General features: G+C 43.3%; 1 protein-coding gene and 1 pseudogene across 4 annotated transcripts in view; both read left to right on the top strand.

Annotated features, from left to right (window-relative positions):
- CNPY1 (canopy FGF signaling regulator 1) overlaps positions 1 to 11,427 on the top strand; it is a 93,963-nt gene extending 82,536 nt beyond the window's left edge. For 2 of the 3 annotated variants that reach the window (XM_033193063.1, XM_033193064.1), the window contains 3 exons: positions 3,506 to 3,709; positions 5,479 to 5,575; positions 9,457 to 11,427. In XM_033193063.1, coding sequence (XP_033048954.1) covers positions 3,506 to 3,709; positions 5,479 to 5,575; positions 9,457 to 9,494 — 339 coding nt within the window. In that variant the 3' untranslated portion in view covers positions 9,495 to 11,427. Of the gene's footprint in view, positions 1 to 3,505; positions 3,710 to 5,478; positions 5,980 to 9,456 lie in introns of those variants that run through there. The other variant, XM_033193062.1, reaches the window with a different exon arrangement.
- Positions 2,123 to 3,510, top strand: LOC117072692 (annotated as a pseudogene). Its single transcript, XR_004432909.1, has one exon. The product of XR_004432909.1 is annotated as an uncharacterized LOC117072692 (transcript).
- Positions 11,428 to 22,152: the final 10,725 nt, after the last annotated feature.

Here is a 22,152-nt window from a genome sequence, read left to right on the forward strand (position 1 = left end):
GTTATCATAGCGGTCTGTAATAAACTCCCTAGCTCTGGTTTTCTAGAGAAGTCAAAGTCAGAACTTTCAAGTACTTTTTTCCATTCTAAAGTAGGGATGTGGGTATCCCCCCACCCCCATCCCATTGCTCACATAACAAGCACAAGGTCAGAAGAAATGTAAAGGGGGAGAAATAGGCACTACATTTAGGAAGTATGATTAAGAGCTATAGGTGGGTTTAAAATTTAGGAAAAGTTAGGATTTACTTGGAGTGCTTGAGGTACTCTCAGATAGCAATGAAATTATCATGGATCATTTTTCTACTTATAACTTGTACCAAACAAGTCCATATGTAAAAGCAATGGCAGATAAGAAAACTGTGCCAGTGCGTGGGTTTTCTCTGGATACACAGGCCTTCTCATTCATATTTTAATGAGGTTAGTATCTCTGAGACAGTCCTTGGAGGGCAGAGACAAGGCTCCCTAAGATTACAATAGGAGGTGCTTTATTGACAAGTACTATTCAAAATCTTCACAGTATAGAAAGACTTCGTTTTATTCCACTTGTCCCAATACTTATTGGCCTCTTATAATAAAAACATTTTGAAGGGGGGGAGAAAAAAGCCCAGTTATTCTGTGAACAGTCTTTAAATGTACTCATCGCAGTTCAGCTGCTTAGAATCATTTTAAACTCTAACCATGTACATTTGAATAAATGTATAAAGAGCTGTAATGCATAGCATCTTTTTCTTAAATATTTTCTCAAAAAAATTGATGCTTTGGCATTTTAGGATCAAAATGTTTCTTAACCTTCTGCAAAAATGAGCTCCACTCGTGTCATGCTGGCTGTTTTCCCTTTCCTTTTTTTAACGAACATCGTAAGGTAGTGTCTCTGAGCTAGCTGCCAGCAAACATTTTCTACTTTTAAAGGATGTTTACTTTAAAGGGCTAGAGAATCACATCAAAAAGCCAGTCAACCTTCATAGACTGACAAAATTATAGAAATTCACACGTTTGCACCTTGCCGTAACATATTTGTGTTAAAATAGGCAAAATGGTAGTATATTCAAACATGTCAAATTACACTTTCAAAATAAAAACAATCCACTGGGAGGTGGAAAGTTTTAACATGGGGAACTGTTTCCAAAAGGTGCAACCTAGGAAATGAATCAAATGGCCTGCAGAAGTAAGTTGTGGAAGGCCTTCCACACAAACATCACGATTTTGCTCAAAACTTAGATGCTCAGCAATTTTTGCAAATAGCTCACAATGTTCTGTGAATTGAAAAATTAGTTTTCAGCGTGGTCTCTACTCAACATGAATTAGGTGGTGTATTAGGATGGAGTTTGGTGTTCTAATGGAAGAAAGGCCTAAGTTTCTGAAAGCCCCGGGCGATCAGACCATGGTTCCTCCTGGCTCGGTCCCCATCCCCCCAAGCCTCAAGTATGTTTACTTTTCAGATGGGAAACCAGACGGGGGGAGGGAGGAAGGGAAGGAGAGAGAGAATGAATTTCTTGATTACAGTTAGATATTTTTTAATGAAAGAGTCTATTCTTCACTTTCAGGTAAAATGCTACTCTGTTGACATCCAGAAGCTACTATGAATATATTGTATATGTATCAGCTAAGGAAATAATACTTAAAATACATGCATCACAGAAAAAGAAAACCTCCATAATCTTTCCGCTAGTGATCTGTCTTGATTAAATCACATTTTAAAATCTGCCTCTGCATTTTATAGTTTTTCCAGTGATTAATATGTATTTAATTATTTGTTTCTGTAAATTAATAAAACAGATTTTCAGTTTTGTTTGTTAATCTACGTATTGTGTGCATGTTTTACAACTTAATCAATGAAAATTAATGAACGGCATAATTAAAGCGTAAGTAGAACGCAACTTGTGTTTGAAATGCGCACTTTGAGCCGCTTAGGCTGCAGTTTTTGAGTGCAGACATTTTTAGAGATTAAAACATTCATGAGTTTTAAAAACGTGGTATTTGAGTGATTAGATACATGTGGTGGTATATTCTATTAAATAGTCCATAAGCTATTTGACTTCCGATTCGAGTGCCTGGGCCTTGAGAGCAGCTCAAAATCAAGCTCCAGTGGAGTCGTGGGGGAGGAGGAGGGATGTTACCTGTGCACAGGGGAGGCGCAGCTGATAGTTAATCGGCGGCTGTATTTCTCTGGCGCGTCCTCTTCCCAAGTTTCTTTTAGAATGTTTTGACAAACTGGCTTCCTTATTGAAACGGGGGGCGCCGGTGGCGATGCGGGGTGGTTTGTAATGGAACCTGGGTCTAAAGAACACAGGCGCACCCTGCGCCCGCGCTTTCAAGGGGACGCCGCCGCGCCGCTGATGAGATTTGTGGCCAGATGGCGGTGAAGCGCGGAGACCCTTTGTGCGCCCCGAGCGCGCCTGTGAATGTAGCGCGGTCGCTGGCACCGGAAGGGTTCATACTGCGCCTGAAAGGGGACAATGGAGGCTGGATAGATCAACACTGCAGAAATCGAGTTCATTTGTGATTCAGCCCCTTTCACTGCGGTTGTCATGCAAACTTCCTACTTTGATCAGCAGAGGGTGGAGAGGGAAAAAGCCCGCAAAGGCCGCGGGCTGCGGCGCGGTCCGGCGCCCTTGGCGGCTCCACGCCCCCTTCCGGAAAGAGCCGCGGGGACGCCGCATCCTGCACCTTGACCTGTCTAGACGGCCCCGAACGTTTTGTCTCCGTTACCAAGGGCGAGGGGTGCTCTTTGACCCGCGCCCGGGGCGGAGGTGGTGGCCAAAGGGTCCAGCTGAATCCTCGCCGAATTCCGGAGGGAGAGGGGCGAGCGGGGACGTGCACCAGCTGTTCCCAAAGAAAGCAGCCCAGGAGCCCGCCTGGGAGATGGGGCGCCCGTCCGTGAGCCCCTTCCTCTCCCAGCTCCGCGTCCACCCCAGCCCGGGCCATCGCGCGGCTGCAGCGCGGGGGACGCGCAGCCAAGGGCAGCCCCGGGGTGGGCCAGACAGACTTTGGGCCTCCTCAACTTCTCCCCGACTAAGGGGGTCTGAAGCCAGCTGAGCGCGCGCTCTCTCTCCCTCTCTCTCCCTCCCTCTCTCTGTCTCTCCCTCCTTCTCTCTCTCCCTCTCTCTGTGTCTCTCCCCCTCCTCTCTCTCTCCTCTCTGTCTGACAAGTAGATGGATAATAACTGCCATTTTCTATGCGTCATGCTTTTTGCTACATGCTCAGTGACTTCTAAACATGATTCTATGTAGAGGTATAGTTTCTAGTTTGAATGTATTTTTTTCTGTCCACTTTGAAATATATGCACTTTTAAAAAACTAGAATTTACGCCAACCCTGTAATGATGTAAAGCAGGTTGTTGTTACATTGTAATAACAGTCTACGGTACCGTCTACTGTGTCTGTGCTAGGGAAGTGGCACACGTTTGCATTCATGGAGAGTGTGGCGTTTCCATGTGCACTCGCCGGAAGGTCTTTGAAGTAACATTAACATTAAGACAAGTTTCCTCGCCCTGTCTTTCTTCTTAGATCCCCCTAGCCCAGTCGGAGGCGTTCCTAACGGACCTTTTGGAGAAAGTCTGTGAGCGAATGAACGACTACAAGCTTGAGGAAGACCCTGTGACGAAGGAGACAACTTTCAAGAGATTTGCTCCTAGGAAAGGAGACAGAATATACCAAGAATTTAAAAAATTATATTTTTATTCTGATGCTTACAGACCTTTGAAATTTGCGGTAAGCTCTCTTCCTTGCAGATGAATCGTATGATCCAGAAACGTGTTCTTGGAACTCTTTTTTGTTGTTTACTACTCTTGTTGTAGTTGAGTTTCAAGATATGAAACATCAAAATGCACATTAAAATGTCATCTGCTGACTTTGTTGTCTTGCTGCTTAAGTGCTCACCATACATTTAGTAACTTGACTTTTAAGACACCTAAGGGGTTGTGGCAATTTGTGGTGATCAATGGATACGTTTCAGTGATACTTGATGGAAGGTGCTGTTCACAGATCCCGGGGACTTGAAGACACAGTTTTGCACAACGCTTTGCTTAAACCCATTTGTGTGGGGACTCCGGAGTGGTCTCCGTGCTGGTGCGAGGAAGGTTCTCTCACAGGTTTCCACGTAAGGAATCAGGGGCTGTGGTTTCCAGGTTAAAAGCCAAATTAAAACGAATGTCGCTTTCAAATATTTACAGCCGAATGCTAGAGGGAGAGTGATGCAACCATCTCTTTTTTTCTACGGCTTCACAGAGCAGGGAGAATTGGATCCTGAGTTAATTCAAGTATTCTAGCCCAAGCTAAGTTAAACAAAGGCTTAGGTATGATAGTGGGCTTGATGTCAAATTTCCTTCCAGTATAATGTTGATTTCTCATGAATGCTAGTCTCTGGCTTGCTAGAATATGCTTGGCAAAATACATTGCAATATATTTCACTTTAGTCAATGCTGTTGAATCAGACAAAGTGATGGGCAGTCCTGTTTTAAAAAATGTGTTATTAAGTTCACACATTGGCCAGAATGTCAGCCTGCTGAAACCTTGAAATAAGGGCTTTAGCCAATTTTTAAAGGTTTTATTTTAATTAGAAAGTAAAGGCAATTATCAGGGCTAAAAGTACCACAGAATAAGAATGGCAATGAATGAGCGCATTTGTATTTCACAGGTTTTAAGTAGGCAAAACCTGTGAAATTTAAATATTTTTAAATGCCATTAAAAATTTTTAGAGTCTTGCTTAATGAACTCAGAAAATGATTTACAAGTCTCTAGTGAATACCGTTGGGTAACTTCACAGCTTCTAAAAGTATAACCTGGTAGTTCTTTAACAAAGAAACATACTTCAGTTAGAATTTAAGATGATCAAATGCGGGGACATATTTGAGCACCCTCTTCTCTGAAAGGTCAGGGTTCCTTCCCCCCCCCTTTTTAGTGAAGTGAAATTTTGGATGGATCTCTAAATAGTATGAAAAGACACTTCCCGAAGTAACTGTCAGGTGTGTTCTCCGTAGTGAAACTGAAGATGGGTTTGTTTTGATTGCTGAGAAGGCTTAATTGTTTTCACACTTTCAAACCACAAAATGGATTATTATGTTAAATCTCAAGGAAACTGGTTTAACCATTTCGAGGAGCTGTGGTCTTTTAATTTTTTTAAAAATTTAAAAACCGTTAGACTTTTCAGCTCCTTAAATGGGAGGCCCGTTTCTTCCTGTGACTTCCATTCCAGTTTAAGGAAGTGAAACATGCGAAGAATGATGTTCCTTCCTCAGCCTCCCACATCTTCCAACACAACTCATCATGTACTTAAGCCCCAGGAAAATGATGCAATTAACATTCTGGGGAGAGGGTTAATCCAATGCAATGATGTATTAAACCAAAAGGGCTAATAAAAATGGACCACCTTGGTTACATGATTTCCTATGTGTAGCTAATAAATTGTTGCAAAGTCCTTCCTAACAAAGTGCCCTGCCAGTGTGCGTCTATCCACATATGTTATTATTATGTTTCTACAGTGTGAAACTATAATAGAAGAGTATGAAGATGAAATATTCTCACTTATCGCCCAGGAAGCACACTATCTAGCTGACAAGCTGTGCAGTGAAAAATCAGGTACTGTGTCTGATGTAACATGTACTCGCTGCTCGCACACCCTCTGTCTCTCACTCAGCCTTGCAGCGTCTTGTTTGCAAACCGAGCCTGGCTGCCTCTCTGCGACCCACAGCTCTGACACAGGATCCCCCGTCTCCGCTGAATCAGAAACAACAGCATGTGAGAGAAAACAGATAAACAGAAACCACAGGGCTGTGTGGCCTTCCTCTTTGTACTTTCTTTCCTCTACATGTTAAGTGAAATCAAACATTCTTGATTTCCAGTTGTTAAGGAGAAAATTCTTGTTCAGCATTAGAAGACTCCCAAGTACTTTCTTTTTAAGAACTTTGAGAGAGAGGATTTTTCCATCCTGGACCAGGGAAAGAGACCCTCACTTCATGGCTTGAGTATTTGCTACACCAGCAGAAGATGCGATTTTTGTTTTGTAAGAACTTTCTAAAGTTTTTTTTGGTTTGCTTGTTTGGGCGGGGTGGGGGGGATGTTGGATTTTTTTTTTTTTTTTCCCAGGTTCCATTCCTGTATCCACTTCTTAAAAAAATTTTTTTTCTGGCTCAGAGGATGGAAAACAAGTTAATTCTGAAGCATATACACACACTCAGAAGCTGGAAAAAATGAGCAGAATTGTATTTATAATATACAAAGTTGAAAGTGGTGATCACTGACTCTCCACTCTGTTGGCTGTACATAGACCTTCTAGTCCTCTAACTTGGATGCTTGTTTAAGACATTTATAAGAATGGAGTACACAGTTGTGCATTCTTTTTGGATATCTTTGGGAAGAAATGAGTGAGTAGATATGAAGACAATGATTTAAAGCCAGTGGGGTACTTTTAAACAATGTGGAAGTTTGAGACAATTAGCATTCAGCAGTTGTTTACAGTAAAGTATAGAATACACCTACATCCATTATATCAAATGTAGTGCCAAAGTCCTTAAAATAACCGCCACTGCATATTTGTAGATAAATATTCATGTCATCAAAAGCCATTAAACAAGAAGTACACAAATCCCCCATTAACAGAACAAGTAAAGTTTTTTGTTTTTTTTTTTACTCTGAGTAGATAATTGGGTTGTTTCCTGTTTAAAATCCAGTTTTAATGAAGCTTGCAAGAGAATACAGTGAGACGACGTAGTCAGGATTATTCAGGCATTTGGCATATTTTTCTTTGATGTTGGAGATATACTATAGAAATGTGTGATGTCCATAACTTCCCACAGAGAATGTTTTTAAAGTGTTTCAAACAATTCAGAGATGTATGTAGGCATTCAGATATAAGCAAAAATGTGATGAACAATATTTGAAATGTTGATTTTCCAATTTTTTCCTCGTAAAGGACGTGGTCTATGACAAACGCAGATCCACTGCGACATGGGCCCTCTCTCAGATGCTCCAGGAGGACTAGAGAGGGTTCCCGTAACTAGTCCCAGCAGTGGTCACCCCGAATAATAAGATCCTGGGGAAAGACTGCTCCCAAGTTTGTCAATTTGACTTAATTTCAATAATCTTAACTACCTTTCTTCATTCCTTCTGCCTATTTATAATTGGAATAAAAATTAACACTAACCTTGGGAAGATGCAAGCCTAAAGAATAAACCTAAGATAGGTGCAATTTTGCAAGGATAAAATGAAACCTGATTAGATAATTTTTAATTGGCATTTGATTTTTAAAACACTGATTAAGTCCTTACCACTATGAACAGCAGTGTTGGAAGTAAAAGGTGTGAAAGATACTCAAAGGTGCAAGCCATCATTGAACCACAACATAGTGAAACAGGGTGAGTCCTTTCAGGTAATGTTTCTTCCTGAAACATATTTATGGATGTTCTGAACCACTCATAAGTTAAAAACCGAGAATAAATTACTCCTAGAAAGGGACTAGACTTCTCCCACCCACTCAAAAAGCCCTGCTGTTGAAGTGAGTTAATACCACAATAACAAGGAAGAGAGTTTCTTCAAACTGAACAATTTTTGATAGAAAAAGCTCAAGCAACACATCAATGATAAAAACTGTGATAAGCGACTAAAGCAACAGAGAATTCATGTGTCTTAACACATGAGGATGGTTTCAGACAACTGAAGGATGAGATGTTCGTATAGTAGAAAACTCCAGATGCACTGGTACCTAATCGAAAACACAAGGACAGCCACTTTACAACCAGAATATGACAGTCACACTCTGCTTTGTGAAGGCGATACTTTGCCCTGTGATCTTGCACTACAGCTTTGCTGTGATGGATTCTCCAGAGTTTAAACAATGTCTTAAAGATGTGACTCTGTGTATGTGTGTGCATGTTTGTGTTTTGGAGGGTATGGAACTGCACATTAAGCGATAACTATTTACTGAGTGTATACTAAGTGCAAAGACACTATGCTGTTAAAATATTCACACGCTGCTTTTAGGAAGATAAATATTTAGAACATAGACATTGGTAGAATTAGAGGTTTTATTGAAAGTTTAGTTCCTTTCTACACTTTACATACACCTTGTTTATATAAGAGTTTCACTTTTTTTCTTCTTAATGTAAATTATTTCACTTTATTTATAATAATCACATGTTGGCCAGTAAGGGCACATTCACAGACTCTTCAAAATATTGAAGTTCTAACATTCACCCATACACAAAAATAAGTGGGGAAGAATGGAGAAAATATATATGTCAGATTTAAGATGATTGTGTTTGGATGAAAATAACACATCACTGAGATTTTCATAAACATTATGTGTCATTTTTTTGATGAGTGAAAAAAGCTCAATGAAAGGTTATAGGATTACAAGTGAATCTGTGACTGCCACTGCAGTTTATATACTGGATAGAATAAAAGTCATCAAATGTACTCTGTTTTTGGAGTGTGAGGCAGAGTAATAGGGGGTTATTCCTCAGATAATCTCTTTTTTTCCTAGGCAAGAAATAAAGGCAAGTTCATTAGATGTTCTTGGTGGAATATCTTGGGGCATATAGCCCAGACTTCTCCAGAATGTCATTTTGATGTCTTGGAGTCAAAATGATTAAAATCTTAGTGTGCTATAGGGTCGTGATGAAAAGTGCAGCTCTTTGCCACTCAAGGTATGGAACAGAGTACTGTAGCTTAGAAATGAATGGATCTTCTAATACTCATGGAAGTATTTGTCAAATAGAATATGTGATGGCATAAATAAATACACAAATATATTCTGTATGTATCACTTCTGCTTCCATATCAAACCTTAACAATTAAAAGCATCATCACTGATGAATTTGCCACATAACAATTTTGAATGCAGCGTATGAAGATGAGATCACGTATCTAGAAATGTTGAGCCTACATTTAAAGTAAAAGATTTTTCCCTTTTTATGTAGACTTCTCAACACTAATGGGAATGTTAAATTCTAATACGTAAAATAATTACTTTCAAAGGCGAGCATATTTTTTAAAAGTTATGTAGCTAAAGTAATCCATAGCCTTTTTCAATAGAGTTTGCATTAATTGCTTCCAATTGGAAAAGCAGTATTACCAAAGTATCTAGTTGCTTCTGTGGTCCTTGGGTTAAACGCCAGATGTCCTGTGCCCCTTACAAGCTGTGGAATATCTCTGAGTGGAGCCATGGGTGAAATGACACAATGTCTTGGCCTTGCTTTAAAATCCTCCAGCCAAAAAAGACTGGAATATGAGGCAAGAACAGCAGCGTTGATCTTTGTTGAAGTTGGGTTTGGGGTGCAGGGGAATAGATTACATCCTTCTTTCTGCTTGGGGGTAATTTCTATAATAACATTTTGGGAAAATTTCCATAAAAAAAGGTGTTAAAATATGCTTCCACCAGAACGTCGTTTTTGCATAACGTAAATTACTTAATGGGCTGGCGTCTAAAGTAATAATGATGCTATCTAATTTTTTTTTTCCAGATCTGTGTGAAACTTCTGCTAATCATACTGAGCTCTAGGAGTGCCGTGCTGCTAGTTGTAGAGAGGAGTAAAGTCACACCCAAAGGTCAATGTCTGCATTTTATGTTTGTGTGTTATCTTTCATGATAAGAAATTTTGTCTCTTGTTTATACCGTGTTTGTCTCCGTTTATGATTTATTTTGAAAATCTGTTGTTTGATATCATGACAAACCCTGAGTTTTTTTAATAGGTGAAGCTGAGGAGTACATGAAACTTAAATTAACCTTTGCAGATTTTGATGAATCAAGCTTCACAATAAAGAATTTAATTCTGTATTGGGGGAAAAATGAAGACATTTCATAAACAAAATAGGGATTTCTTAATGTATGCTGTTTATTTTATAACAGTGTATGTGCACATATACAAGTGCAGTAGCTATCTGATAAGAACTGGATTTGAATTCTCAAATACTTGATTGCCTATAAATTTAAGGAAATACATGGCAACAAATTCAAAATGTGGTCTTCTGGGTGAGATATGACTATTGGTGAAAGAAACAAACTCACTTTTTATCAGGAATGAAATTTAAATTTTTAGAAACCACAAGTTTAAAAACTCATCTCTAAAGTTTAGTGGAATGTGTAAAAACTAATTAATGCTTTAATTTATAGTAAACAATAATTGTATTGGCCTCACAAACACCAATCTGAGTTTAAATGGTTTAGAAAGTTGATTTATTATTGCATCATGTGTTAAAAGATAACGCTAGTGATTGTGTTTTGTTTTGCTCCAAACTCTTCTGGTTTGTTTGTTTTTCTTCTAAAGGTTTTTTTTTTTTTGGCTCACATTTAGCGTGTTGAGTTTACTACTAAATAATTTTCCATTCTTCTACAGGAATGGAAAGAGAGTTGGGACCTGGTGGGAAATTATCCTTTGACCACACTTATATACAAAGTCTAGTAATTATCACTCCTGGAAATTTCTTTATCTCTGTTAAATTTGCATTCAATGGAATCTGACTTTAGTGATGAAAAATGTCAGGGTATAGTCTACACCAGTTTCTACAAAGAGATTCTCATTGTCTTTGGTGACAATCAAGTGGGTAGGATGCTACACATTCTGCCTGGAAGACCTAAAACTCTTTGCCATATTGTTACTCAGTTGCTTAAAAAGCACATTATGTGTTTAAATCATTCTCCTGACTCTTCAGCAGGAAACAATCCTTGTATTTAGGAAAATTTACCAAAGCTAAGGGGAAGGGCTTTCCATGTGCCCTCCCCACCTCAACTCTGATTAAAAGTTAGTAAGTTAATATCACTTAATTATTTGGGTGCTTTTTTTTTTGTCTTGTCTGTAGCTGCTTAAGTATGATGGCTCCTTACATAAGCCAACGAACTCGCACTCTAGCTGACACAGGATGGAAATAGAACTAAATAATAATTAACACTATTTTCCAGTAGGGTAGGACAATTGTTATTTAAAACATAGTCCCTATAGCTTTATTTAAATGTACCTAGTTAAGGTTAATTTGGCATTTAAAGTAGTAAATCAGGAACATTCTCCTAACTTGGGTTTTCTTGGGAAATGCACTAAACAGGAAAATTATTCCCGAAAACCTGGTGACCTTCACAGGAACATGGTGGGAACTGTGACTCTAAGTAAGCTTCACTGAAAAATGTTAACAGTTGTAATTGTAGAAGTGTTGCCAAATTTGTTTTCATACTCTCATTGATCATCATTAAAAATTCTCAAATGTAGACAATACTAACACTAATTATAGAAATTAAGAAAATATGGACTCCTGTTTGTGACTAAACGGACGTGGGGAGGTGCACCTCCTGTCACTGAGGGGTGCCTTTCGTTGACAGTGATGCTTTGCTTTGAATGGAGAGGGCTGGGAACCCTGACTTACAGCTAATAGCTAAGGTTTTGCTAAATATGGCATTTCAGTGTCTTTCTTGGGTTTCCCATTAAAAATAGTCTTGTGTCTTGTAAATGTTTAATATCTCATGACTTGTATATTTTTTCTTTCCAGAATTTTTTTCCAGATCAAACTTGCTAAACTCATGTAAATGTTTGTAGCCTATGAAGTTACTGATTAAACCTGTATTTGAGTGATAACGCACAAGCCACTGGATTTCTTATGGCTGCAGGAAGTCTTAGGTTCCCCTCTGGGTCACTGTTAGGTGGTGCTGCTTTTGCTCATGAACAATGAGATACAGTAGCTACTCACTTTAGCATCCTTCTAGCCACCTCGGTGCCTTGTAAGTCACATTTATTGACCAAAACCGAAATAAAAACAAGTCATGGGGAGGAAACAAAAACAAAATAAAAGAAACAAGGCAACGTTATGGTGTGAGAGAAACGTTTCTCAGAATTGATGAAAAGCGACCTAATTCTATGTCCAAAAAAAATCCCTGGAGAAACATGGGGTAGGGTGTGTAATGCTTATTAAAATAATGAGGAGAGAAGACCCGTTTGAGGCTGCATGGTTTCAAATTGTTCTCTTATGAGATGGTTGGTTTGGGTCTCCATGAAGACATGTGAACCTGTTCTCATAAAAAAAAAAAAAAAAGACCAAATTGGCTGAGATGCCCAGTTTATTTTTTGTGATGTGGATTACTATTTGCTAAGAACAAGCCAAGGACAATGAATCTGTTTTACTGAGGAGTGGAGAGTGGGATTGTGCTGAAGTCCCAAACGGGAAAGATCAATACTTTATTTACTAAGACAACCCTAAAAAAAATAGAGTCAATAGCTGACTGTGCTTTTTTATCTGTTTCTCGGCTTAGGTTGATATTTATTCACATACATAATCATTTTATCTAAATAAAAAATGATAAACTATATATCAAGCTTAAAATTCAGATTGTCATGGAATATGAGAAAAGTCATTCTTTGATGTGATTTTGTGGCCTGTTTTAAAACTTGGTACGAATTTGTGAGGTAATCTTAAATGTGCTGAAGCTCACGCAATAGGATATTGTATAGTTTGATACCAAGACGCAATTAACAATGATAGGAAACCATCACACTGTGAATGTACCTGTGAGATACAAGTGTGTTTTTATTATGACTCCCTAGCTGTAATTTAATTCCCTTTATACGTTTCTTAAATTCCTCAGATTAGTTGCTTTTAGACCAAGAAACCAAGTGGATAAAAAGATCAAATGCAATAAATGAAATGGAATTATGGAAGTCGTAAAAATGTACTGCCCTTACATGACCTAGGGAAAGATACAGTAAATGATATTGCTCTCATGCGAAGTTTAACTTGTTGCCCCTTCCCCTAAACGTGTGTTTGCTGAGGAGAGAGGCTCTGCTCTTGGTAGTCCACTTTTCATGATCTGCTCCAAGGGCAGGAGGTGGTGATGATATTTAATATAATATTGGCTCATTCACTTGTGGGGTCATCACCAGAAACGTGGGGCTTTGCTTCAGAAGGACAGTTTGTGGAAGAAGAATCTTGGATGTCACATACAGCTCTCTGCCCTTCCAGATTCTTCAGGATAGTCCAAAAATAGATGGATGGATAAAGAGATAAACAGATAGATAGAAACATGGAAATGTAGATACATGCATACAAACACATAGACACGGACATACATAATAGATGTATGATCTCCCTGTGGAGAGATCGGCTAGAGGTTCGAATTTCCAGTGTGGAGATCTCAGGGAAAAAATAGGGTCTTTATTTTTTAAAATTCCTTAATTAAAGAAACATTCCTGTGGTCCTTATCTTGGAGAATTATCTCCAGATTTTCGTGAAAGAAAAAAAAATTACAGTGGACATAAAAAAGATTCTACCCTCTGCCACAGTAAGATATTCGTAAAACATATTTAATCTATTATGAAGTTGCTGGAAAACAAAAATGCCATGAGGCTGCACTGGAACTAGCATAGACTCTTACAGTGTGTGTCACTATATGGAACATGGATTTCAGTAAACCACAGATTAAATAATTTCCCTCTAAAGCATAGTAGCCGAGAGTAAAAGCCCAATACAGTAAGGTGAGCAGTTTGATAGAGAGTCCTGCTCCCTCAAAACCACAGGGCAGGGGGAAGTTCGCAAATCATGAGCTTAGTGAATCCAAGATGTGACCCAGAGGGACATGGCCTTCCCGTGGAGCTGATAAGGGTGCCAGTAACTTTCTTCTCCTTTTGGGATTGTTAACACACCAGTGTTTAGGGAAGGCAGGTTATGTACTGAAGCATTGGATGCCCAGTGTCAGCTGATTAAGCATGGCCAGGGCTCAGAAAGATCCGGTATACTGTAAGTAAGAATGTGAATAGCTATCTCAAACTTTAGGAATAACAAGAATAGCTGTCTCAAACTTTAGGAATAAGAAGGTTGGCACCTGAAAAGTTAGACTGTACTCCTAGTATTTTATATTAAGGGTTTGCCTCATAGCAGCTTTCTGAATAAGTGGGAATTTCTCTACAGCATATTCTCTGACATTGGCCGATAAAAGGTGACTGTAATCCACGAGGTGACACCATTGTCAACAGAGAGAGAGAAGATTTCAATCAGGTGATTTTCATTGTCTGAGAGAAGTAATCTTCATGGCTCTGTTGTTCTTCATCAAAGGGCACTGATGAGGCACCTTCATGCCCTGTGGTTTACAGAAGAAAGCAGAGAACCAAAAAATAGACTATTTGGTCCTTATTAAAAATGGACCCTATGTAAAGCAATGTGGTATTAAAACAGAGTGAAATCTAATACAAATGTGGCTTCAACAAGTGTTATTAAATTATTAGACTTTCAGGTAAAAATATACCCTTGAATTGCTTTTACATGCAATCAAAGCCATGATGAAATTTTAAGGCCCTAAGTTAAAGGGTCATGGGTGCATGCATGTTTTGAAGCAGTGCCCCTAAATGATAAACAGAAAATGTTGCAGGTTAGCTCAGTTTTGCATATGCTGTGGATGCTGACACTTTGACCAATTTCGAGAGTGGAAGCCCCACTGGAAATCTTCACTCGATTCCAGGGATCTGGATCAACTGTGCCTGGTGGAGCTCGTGTGTGCCCGTGGGTGTGGTGTGGCTCTCTCTTTCCAAACTGCAAAAATCCCAGCCATTTTTGTGAGCATGCACTGGCCCTACGGCAAGATCCCGCTGTAGAAAGACGGCTGTGTGGAGGTTGGAAGAGAGGGCTGATTGCAGCAAATCCCTTTCTGAAACAAACCCCAGTAAAAGATGCTGCTCCGCCTTACTAACCGGTGTGAGGCACTGCGGCTCCAGAAAGAAACACGTTTGGATTTTTTGTTGTTAAGAAATGCTTTCCTTTGTACCTGGTAACTGAGTCTCAAGTCCAAGAAAACGATAGCATCTCTAGTTCTTGTGCTTCCCTTCTAGTAACTAGTGATTTATGAACAGACCAGGGGCGTTTTCCCCTGTGCACTGACAGTGTTAAGTAAGGTACCATTGGCCTTATGCCTCAGCCCAGGCGGCAGCAGGCGCAGAGGCCCCAACCTGGGCCCTGCACAGGCCAGCTGGGTGACCCAGCCCAGGGCCGGCTGGCCCAGGCGGAGCCCCTGGGCACAGGCAGTGAGGGCAGAGAGCCCAGGCTGGCTGCCGCAGCATCTGTGCCTCAGGATCCCCTGACTGTCCTGCATTCCTGCTCTGGGCAGTCCATGCTCTTGAGCGTAGGCTATCCTCACCCCGCCCATGTAGATCCCGAAATTCCTGCTCTGGGCAGTCCATGCTCTTGGGCGTAGGCTATCCTCACCCCGCCCATGTAGATCCCGAAGGAACAGACAACACAGCATAGGTTCAAACAAAGCTTTATCTCCGGGAGGAGGGTGAGCCTACTGCTTCCTTCCCATTCATTCTCACGTTGATTTGTACCTGGAAAGGCCCCAGCACAGCTCAGGGCCCTTCTCGCGGCTGGCAGAATGAGTCCGCGCTTCGGGTTAGTTGTGAGTTACCACTGTCCCCACTGGAGGAGCGCTTCCCCCTGGGCGTGATCCGAATGGAACCTGTGGTGCAGAATCCTGAGAAAGGGCTGGGGGAGCTTCCCGGTGATCCAATCCCGCACCCCTGGCTTGGGGGAAATGCACCTCAGCCCCTCCAGGACTGTGGAACAGTTGGGTGGGGTCTTGCAGCTGAGTTTGGCAGCCGATGATGGTTTGCAAGTAACCACCACTCCTCTCTGAGATTCCTCTTGGTTTAATCTTCCACACAGAACTCAGACGCCCAGTGGGTGCTTCTGAGCGCCCGGCCCCCTAAAACCTGCCGTGCTCACTGTTCTGAACACACTCACCCTTGCCCTTGGCCTTTTTGGGTTTGTGCTTAAATAAGCAAATACTCGGGAAGCCCTAGTGCACCTGAGGCCCCATGCTGGGTGCCGAGAAGGATACAGGAGTGGTGCAGGGGGGGCACAGAGGTCCTCATGGGGAGAGGAGCCCCCGAGGTCAGACCAGCATAGCAGGAGGGCGACCTGTGGTGTGGCCTGGTGAGGACATTTAGTGTGGAGGGTGGTGCTCTGCTCAGTTGGACAGGGCCTCCTTCCTGAGCTGTGAGGAGAGCAGGGACCACGAAAGACTAGGCCACTGGCTGCCTGGAAGCACTTACACAAAACACCAAAATTGGAGAACTTTAAGTCAAAAAACGTGTTCTTTGATTGGGTGGGCTGTGGTAGCCATGAGGGAAGGAGGCCAGGCCAAAAGCTCCCGTGACATCAGGGAATAAGGGAGCCCCTTGGAGTCTCTCACCTGAGAGTGAAGGAGTAAGATGAGGAGGACTCAGTACCTGCTGGGAGGACCCAGAAGGGGACTTACTCCACACCCTCGATGGTGGCCCTGAACTCCTCATCCAGCTGGAAGGACCCAGGAGGGGACTTCCCCCCACCCCACCCCTGATAGTGGCCTGGAATGCCTCACCCATCTGGGAAGATCCAGAAGGGGACTTTCCCCCCGCCCCCCACCCCATGGTGGCCCAGAATGCCTCACCCAGCCAGGCTTTGTCCTAGCCCAAAAACCAGGGCAAGTGTTCCCAGGCTGTGTGACAGAGAACTTTTCCTGATCTCAGGCAGGGACTTGGTTTTGCAGGAGGACTAAGAGTGTTGGAAATCTCCAGGCACCGCCCCCTGCGCACACCACTGCGTAGACCCCAGGGGCTGTGCCTGGGACAGGATGTCCACAGGAAGTGCGCTCGGGTAGCCCGGAGACCTTGGAGGACGGGTGCTGTGAAATTTCAAGCTAAACACAGACTCTGACTGTAAGGTCGGTGCACCTGTCTCGGCACACATGGACTCGGTGGTGGGCCTGAAGCCAGTTTGCATCCTGGTAGCTTCCCTTTGAAAACCAGGCCTAGGGAGTGTGTCTCCAACACAGGCTGGTACCTGATGGTCCTGCGTCGGGGAATTCTCTCCTTTCAAGATATCACTGCCACTGCGTGGAGCTCCTCACTGAGGCCTGCTTCGACAGCGAGCTCAGCCTCCTGCCTCATGCCCATTGAGGGGATGTTTCTGATTCTTTCTACTGCATCCACTTCAGAGACCAACTCATGCTCATCTGAGCCTCCTCCCTTGCTGCAGATGCAGCTGGACTGTCCCAGCTGCCCTCCCCAACCCTTCAGAGGAGCAGGGTGGGCCTGTGCGAGCCTTGCTCTGGGGAGCCTTGAGACTCTGCTCCTCTGGAGGGATATTTCGACCAGAGCAGGCCCAGCCTGGATGGGGCAGGCGGTCTCTACCACCTCAGGCTGCTCAGGCAGGAAAACTATGGAGGAAAAGGGCTGCCAACCTCTTTAGCTTGGGTTTCTTATTTAAAACCAGATAAAACAAAATGAAAATTGGAAAAATACATTTTTTCTTATAAGAGAAATATAAACATTTAGAAAACGTATTTTAAAAACATGAAAATAAAAATTCTCAAAATTTCATCATCCAAATAATTGTTTACATCATATATATACACATGCAAATCTGTTAATATGTGTGTGTGTATATACACACATCTATAAATTAGATTATATATTATCGACTGCATTATGACCTGGCCTTTTCACTTGATGTATTGTGCATCTGTCTTCATGTCACTCAAATTCTTCTACAGCATAAAATTTAATGGCTGCAAACTGTTTATTTCACGTATTGCAAGCCACATTTATTTAACAGATCTCCTGTATTAGGCCGTTTCGATTATTTTCAAGTGTTTGTTATTGAGAACAATGCAGAGATTAATTTTTGTAAGAGAATATTTAGCAAATTCAAGAACATTTCCATCAGCTAAAATTGCAGAGGTGAAAGGCTCCCAGGGGAAGTCAGTGCTGGGAAGCTGGTGATGGTGGGAGAGGCTGGCTTAGGCCAGGCCAGGCTTCCACCCGCCGTGCCAGGTTTCTTGCTGCTCTAGGAAGGTCTAGGGAGACTTGGACCCACATTTCCAGCGACTCTGAGTCCTCCAGGGAGACCTGGCACCAGACAGGTGAGGAGGCAGAAGAGTCCTGCCCATGGGAAATTCCCATCTTCAGTTCCAGGACAGGGAACCTGGACGGACCCTAACCCCGCCCACCCACACTCTGCAGCAGGACTGTTTGCTGAGCCTCGGCCAGGTGAGTCCAGTGCGCCACAGCTCCTGCTAACACAGCAATGGTGGCGAGCTCAGCACTGCCCTTTACAGTTTATACGTCCCTCCCGAGGGCACTATTTTATTTCATCCTTGTACAAATTTTGTAGAGAAGTGCCATTTTCATCTCCACCTTGGAAAGAACAAACCAGGGTCTGGAGACTTACAAGTGGCCCAGGTCAAAGGCCAGATTCCTGGCTCTGCAGCACGCCCATGCCTCCCGCTCAGGCGGAGAAAGACCCCAAACCTGGGCTTCCTGCCCTCCCTGCTGTCATGGGCCAGATCATGTAAATGCAGTGGTTGGACCAGACAGTGCCTGCGGCCCTCGGCTCTGACGCAGGAGCAGGGTGTCAGGAGATCCAGGCTGCAGGGCTCTGCACTCAGATGTGGTGGGGTCACACATCAGCACTGAAGCATTTCCTTTGAGAAGACCATGACTTTCTGGGCAGCCCGGCGGCTGCTCATTAGGACAGGCTGGACGTGGGCTTGTCCGTGGTGACATCTCTCTTAAAGATCGTGGTGCGAACATGTATGCCAATGAGAGGCAGGAGGGCACCCTGAGAACACATACCGCAAAGGTGTGCTGGGGGCCCAGCGTCATGGCTGCAGCAGAGCCGACCACGGAACCAGCGCTCACTCCCAGGCTTCCGTGGCAGCACAAGGCGTTTGGGGTCCCTGAGGCCCCACATGGCCCGGTGGTGGGGAACAGAAACAGCACCCACATGTTACCGCTGACCCAGAGAGGAACGCAGGGCCAAGTGTGTCAGAAATCCTCCTTGTGGGGACTGACTCCTTTGAATACAAATAATTTTATAGTGTGGCCACAGGGTCAAACCCTTTACCTGGCACAGTTATTGATTGTATGGATTCCTCAGCGTTGTAGCAGTGATTTATTGACCTTACTTTTCCTCCTTTTTTTTTGCTCTAGAGAGCTGACTTCCTTTTAGCAAATATTCATTTCGCCTTTCCATATTCTTGTAAACCAGAGCTTCTTCACCTTTCTTAATGCCATGGATCTTTTGGGCAGCCGTGGGAAGCCTACTGACATACCCTTCTGAGATGAATATATTTAAATGCATGCAATAAGATACACAGGATTTCAAGGGAACCAGTCAGATTTAAATAGTTACAAAATGTATTTTCATTGTGATGCATCTTTCTTTACTAATATCTTTAATAACAAGATGTAACAGCAGGTCTATTGGCCAATTTTGAAGTAGTGAGGAGCAGAAATGATATTCTGAGATATCTGTAGGCATAATATGATATGAAAATATCTGTGGTTTAAATCAGCTGCAATGTCACAGGCACTGCTAAACCCTGCAAGGGTTTGATGTCTACTTCATAATGAAAGGAATCAGTGGATTCCAGTTAGAGATGGACTAGTAAAAACAAGGATGAACTTTTCCCATGCAAGTTCACAGGATCCAGATTTAAAACACCTGCTTTAAAGTAAACAGAAATAAGTAGTCCTGTTTAGAGGAGCCTGAAACACAGAGAGGCTGAGTATTTGGTCCAAGACGCATAGCAAATTAGAGCTTCTGTTGAATACATTGCCTGGCCAGTGCCGTCTCCAGCTTTTTCCTCATTAACTCTCGGTCTTAAAATGAATACTAATCTGGAAGTTTCATCCTAAAATGCTTCCAAAAAGACTAATTGACTATATTTACTCCTCAAATGATGAAGACTACTGGTGAATTTATAAGACTTTGAAAGGAGCATTTTAGAAAATAGGAAAAGGGTTATAATTTACAATTCAAACCCAAATCACACACAGAATTGTTCAATTAGGGAGGATTAGAAGATTCATTTTTATCAGAGAAAATCTTGAAAATCCAATGTCCAGTGCTCAGTTTTGGTCACGTGATAAAATTAGTGACAAGACTGTTTGAAGAAATCCTTCAGACCAACATCCACACTTAAAGGAAATGGACATTTCTACAGAAGTTAGCTGTAAGCTCCATTTATTGTGGCAGAGGGGACCATGACCATTGGGTCCTCAGGGGCCACAATAGTTCACAAAATAAAGTGCTCTGGAGGCAGTGGTCTTCCCAAATACAGATTGATTTCATAGACTTCTAGAAATGTATACCAAATAGAATGGAATGGTCTGCGGCTATTTCCTCATTTAACTAATAATCTAAATGAAAGCGTGGGTAACGTGACTCTTTCACTCTGTCGTAAATCAAAAGTGTAAGTTCCCATAGCGATTTCTTTTCCACGACCGCCAAGGTTGTTGCACGATACCACAGAGTCATCTTTCCATAATAAAGACGTCCTAACCCATTCACAGTGAACCTTCCCAGGAGGAAACGAACTCTCCCTCTCTGCCATTTCCGGACTGGTTTCCTCTGTCTGTCCCCTGACTTTCATCTCGGCTCTATTTCTTTCTGCCTCCCCCCGTCCTCTGAGTCTCAGCCATGGATAACCCTACAGCCCCTTCTCCTGCTTCGCGGAGACAGTTGAGAGAGGCCGATGTGAGCTTCAGTCTGGAAATTTGTCACGTACGGAGATGGCACCCAGAATGCCTGGGGGGGTCCCCGCGCCCTCAGCCCCCCACGTCACCAGGTCCCTCTCCTCTCTGCCTCCAGCTTCCTCCTCCTTCCTGCTTCCTGCCCTGCTTGTTTCTTCCCTCTTGGATTAACCCTTCCCCCTCTCTCAGCATTTTCCTTTCTCCTTCCAGTTTGTTTATCCTGGTATTCAAGTACATCTGGGTATTTCCAAAGCAAGCCGGGTGGGGCCAGGAAAGGAGCTGGCCACGGAGACCTGGTGTGGTGAGGACACTGCTTCAGGCCGGAGCGATGGCCCTGGGCTGTGTGCTGGACCCCTTGGCTTCAGTTTCTGTAAAAACCCGGTAAAATCTAGGGTCGACGGGATGGTTTCTGAGTTCCTTTGATTACTCCATGATTCCGTGAACTCCCAGTGCCCACTCCCACATGCTGTGGTGGTAGCCGTCTCTCACCCTCCCCTCTCCAGCCTGGTCATATTTCTCAGCCTCAGCCCTGGAGGTCTGTCTGTCCACCTGTTTCCCACCTGGTGTCTCCCTGCCTGTTGGGTTCCCGCACCCTGGTCCCAGGAACCCCTCTGCCGCAGCCCCTGCCCCCGGCCCCCTGCGGTCTCTACACCCACTGCTGCCACACTCTTCCTCCACCTGGTCATCCTGGTAGCTGTGTCTTGCCACTGATGCTCTTCGCTCTAATGGCTTTTGTTGGATCGTCTCCTTCTTTTTCCCTTTTGTTTCTGTGGGGTTCTCTAAACTGTTTGCTCATTTCAAAAAAAAAAAAAAAATCCATCTTCCGCGTTACCCCATTCTCTCCTGCCCTAGCAAGTACTCTAAGCGTGTTTCCTGTAGGCCGAGCCGGATGCTTGAGGCCAACCATGGCAACAGCCGGGGTGCAGGGGGTGGAGCCCGGAGGCGGCCAGGGCAGCTCATCCAAGCCTCGTCTTCCCCTTCTCACGGAGGGAGGGCCGGACGGAGCAGCCCAGGACTCCCAGGGGATGAAAGAACATTCCAGAAACCCAGCCCCTTGTGGCAGGCTTTTAGGCAGCTCCAGTTTACCGGGTGCTGCAGGGGGGCAGAGGGGAGTTTCCGATTCCTAGAGAAATCGCTCCTTGCTCCTTAGTGACACTTGCTGCTAATAATATTAATTGTAAGTGTGTGAAGACAGTACCAGCAGAGAAACCAAACAACCCCTTGTAGCAGTCCTGGTGTAGAGGAAGAATTTCAGCCTCGCCTAAGGCCTGGTCTATTCCTGTGAGGACTTCTTCCTTGATCCTTTTCCTTCTGAAGCCATAGCCTTCTCCGATTTGCCTGCAAGGGCTACCCTGGAACAGTTGAGGAGCCTCATTGTCCCCCATCCCTGCGGGCACGGGGGCAGGACACTCCCTAGCTCAGGCTCCTGATTAGAAATGTAAAAGAGTTTCTCCTGCGGGAGCAGATGCCCCGCCACTTCCTGAGTGGTCCCTCCTTTTCTCTTCCCAGGGCACACAGAAGACGCAGCCATGCGTGCAGCTGGGCGGGCCATTCAGCGCCCTGCCCTTCCTGGGCTCTGCAGTGGCCAGGGTAGCCGCGTTCAGCCTCTGTTTCTGGTGGTTTCTGAAGCATGAAGGCCTGGGCAGTGGCTCTCAGGACAATCCTCCCTGGGCAGGG

Source organism: Trachypithecus francoisi, unplaced genomic scaffold (assembly GCF_009764315.1).
Source record: "Trachypithecus francoisi isolate TF-2019V2 unplaced genomic scaffold, Tfra_2.0 Lachesis_group4, whole genome shotgun sequence".
In the NCBI taxonomy this organism is placed as follows: Eukaryota; Metazoa; Chordata; class Mammalia; order Primates; family Cercopithecidae; genus Trachypithecus; species Trachypithecus francoisi.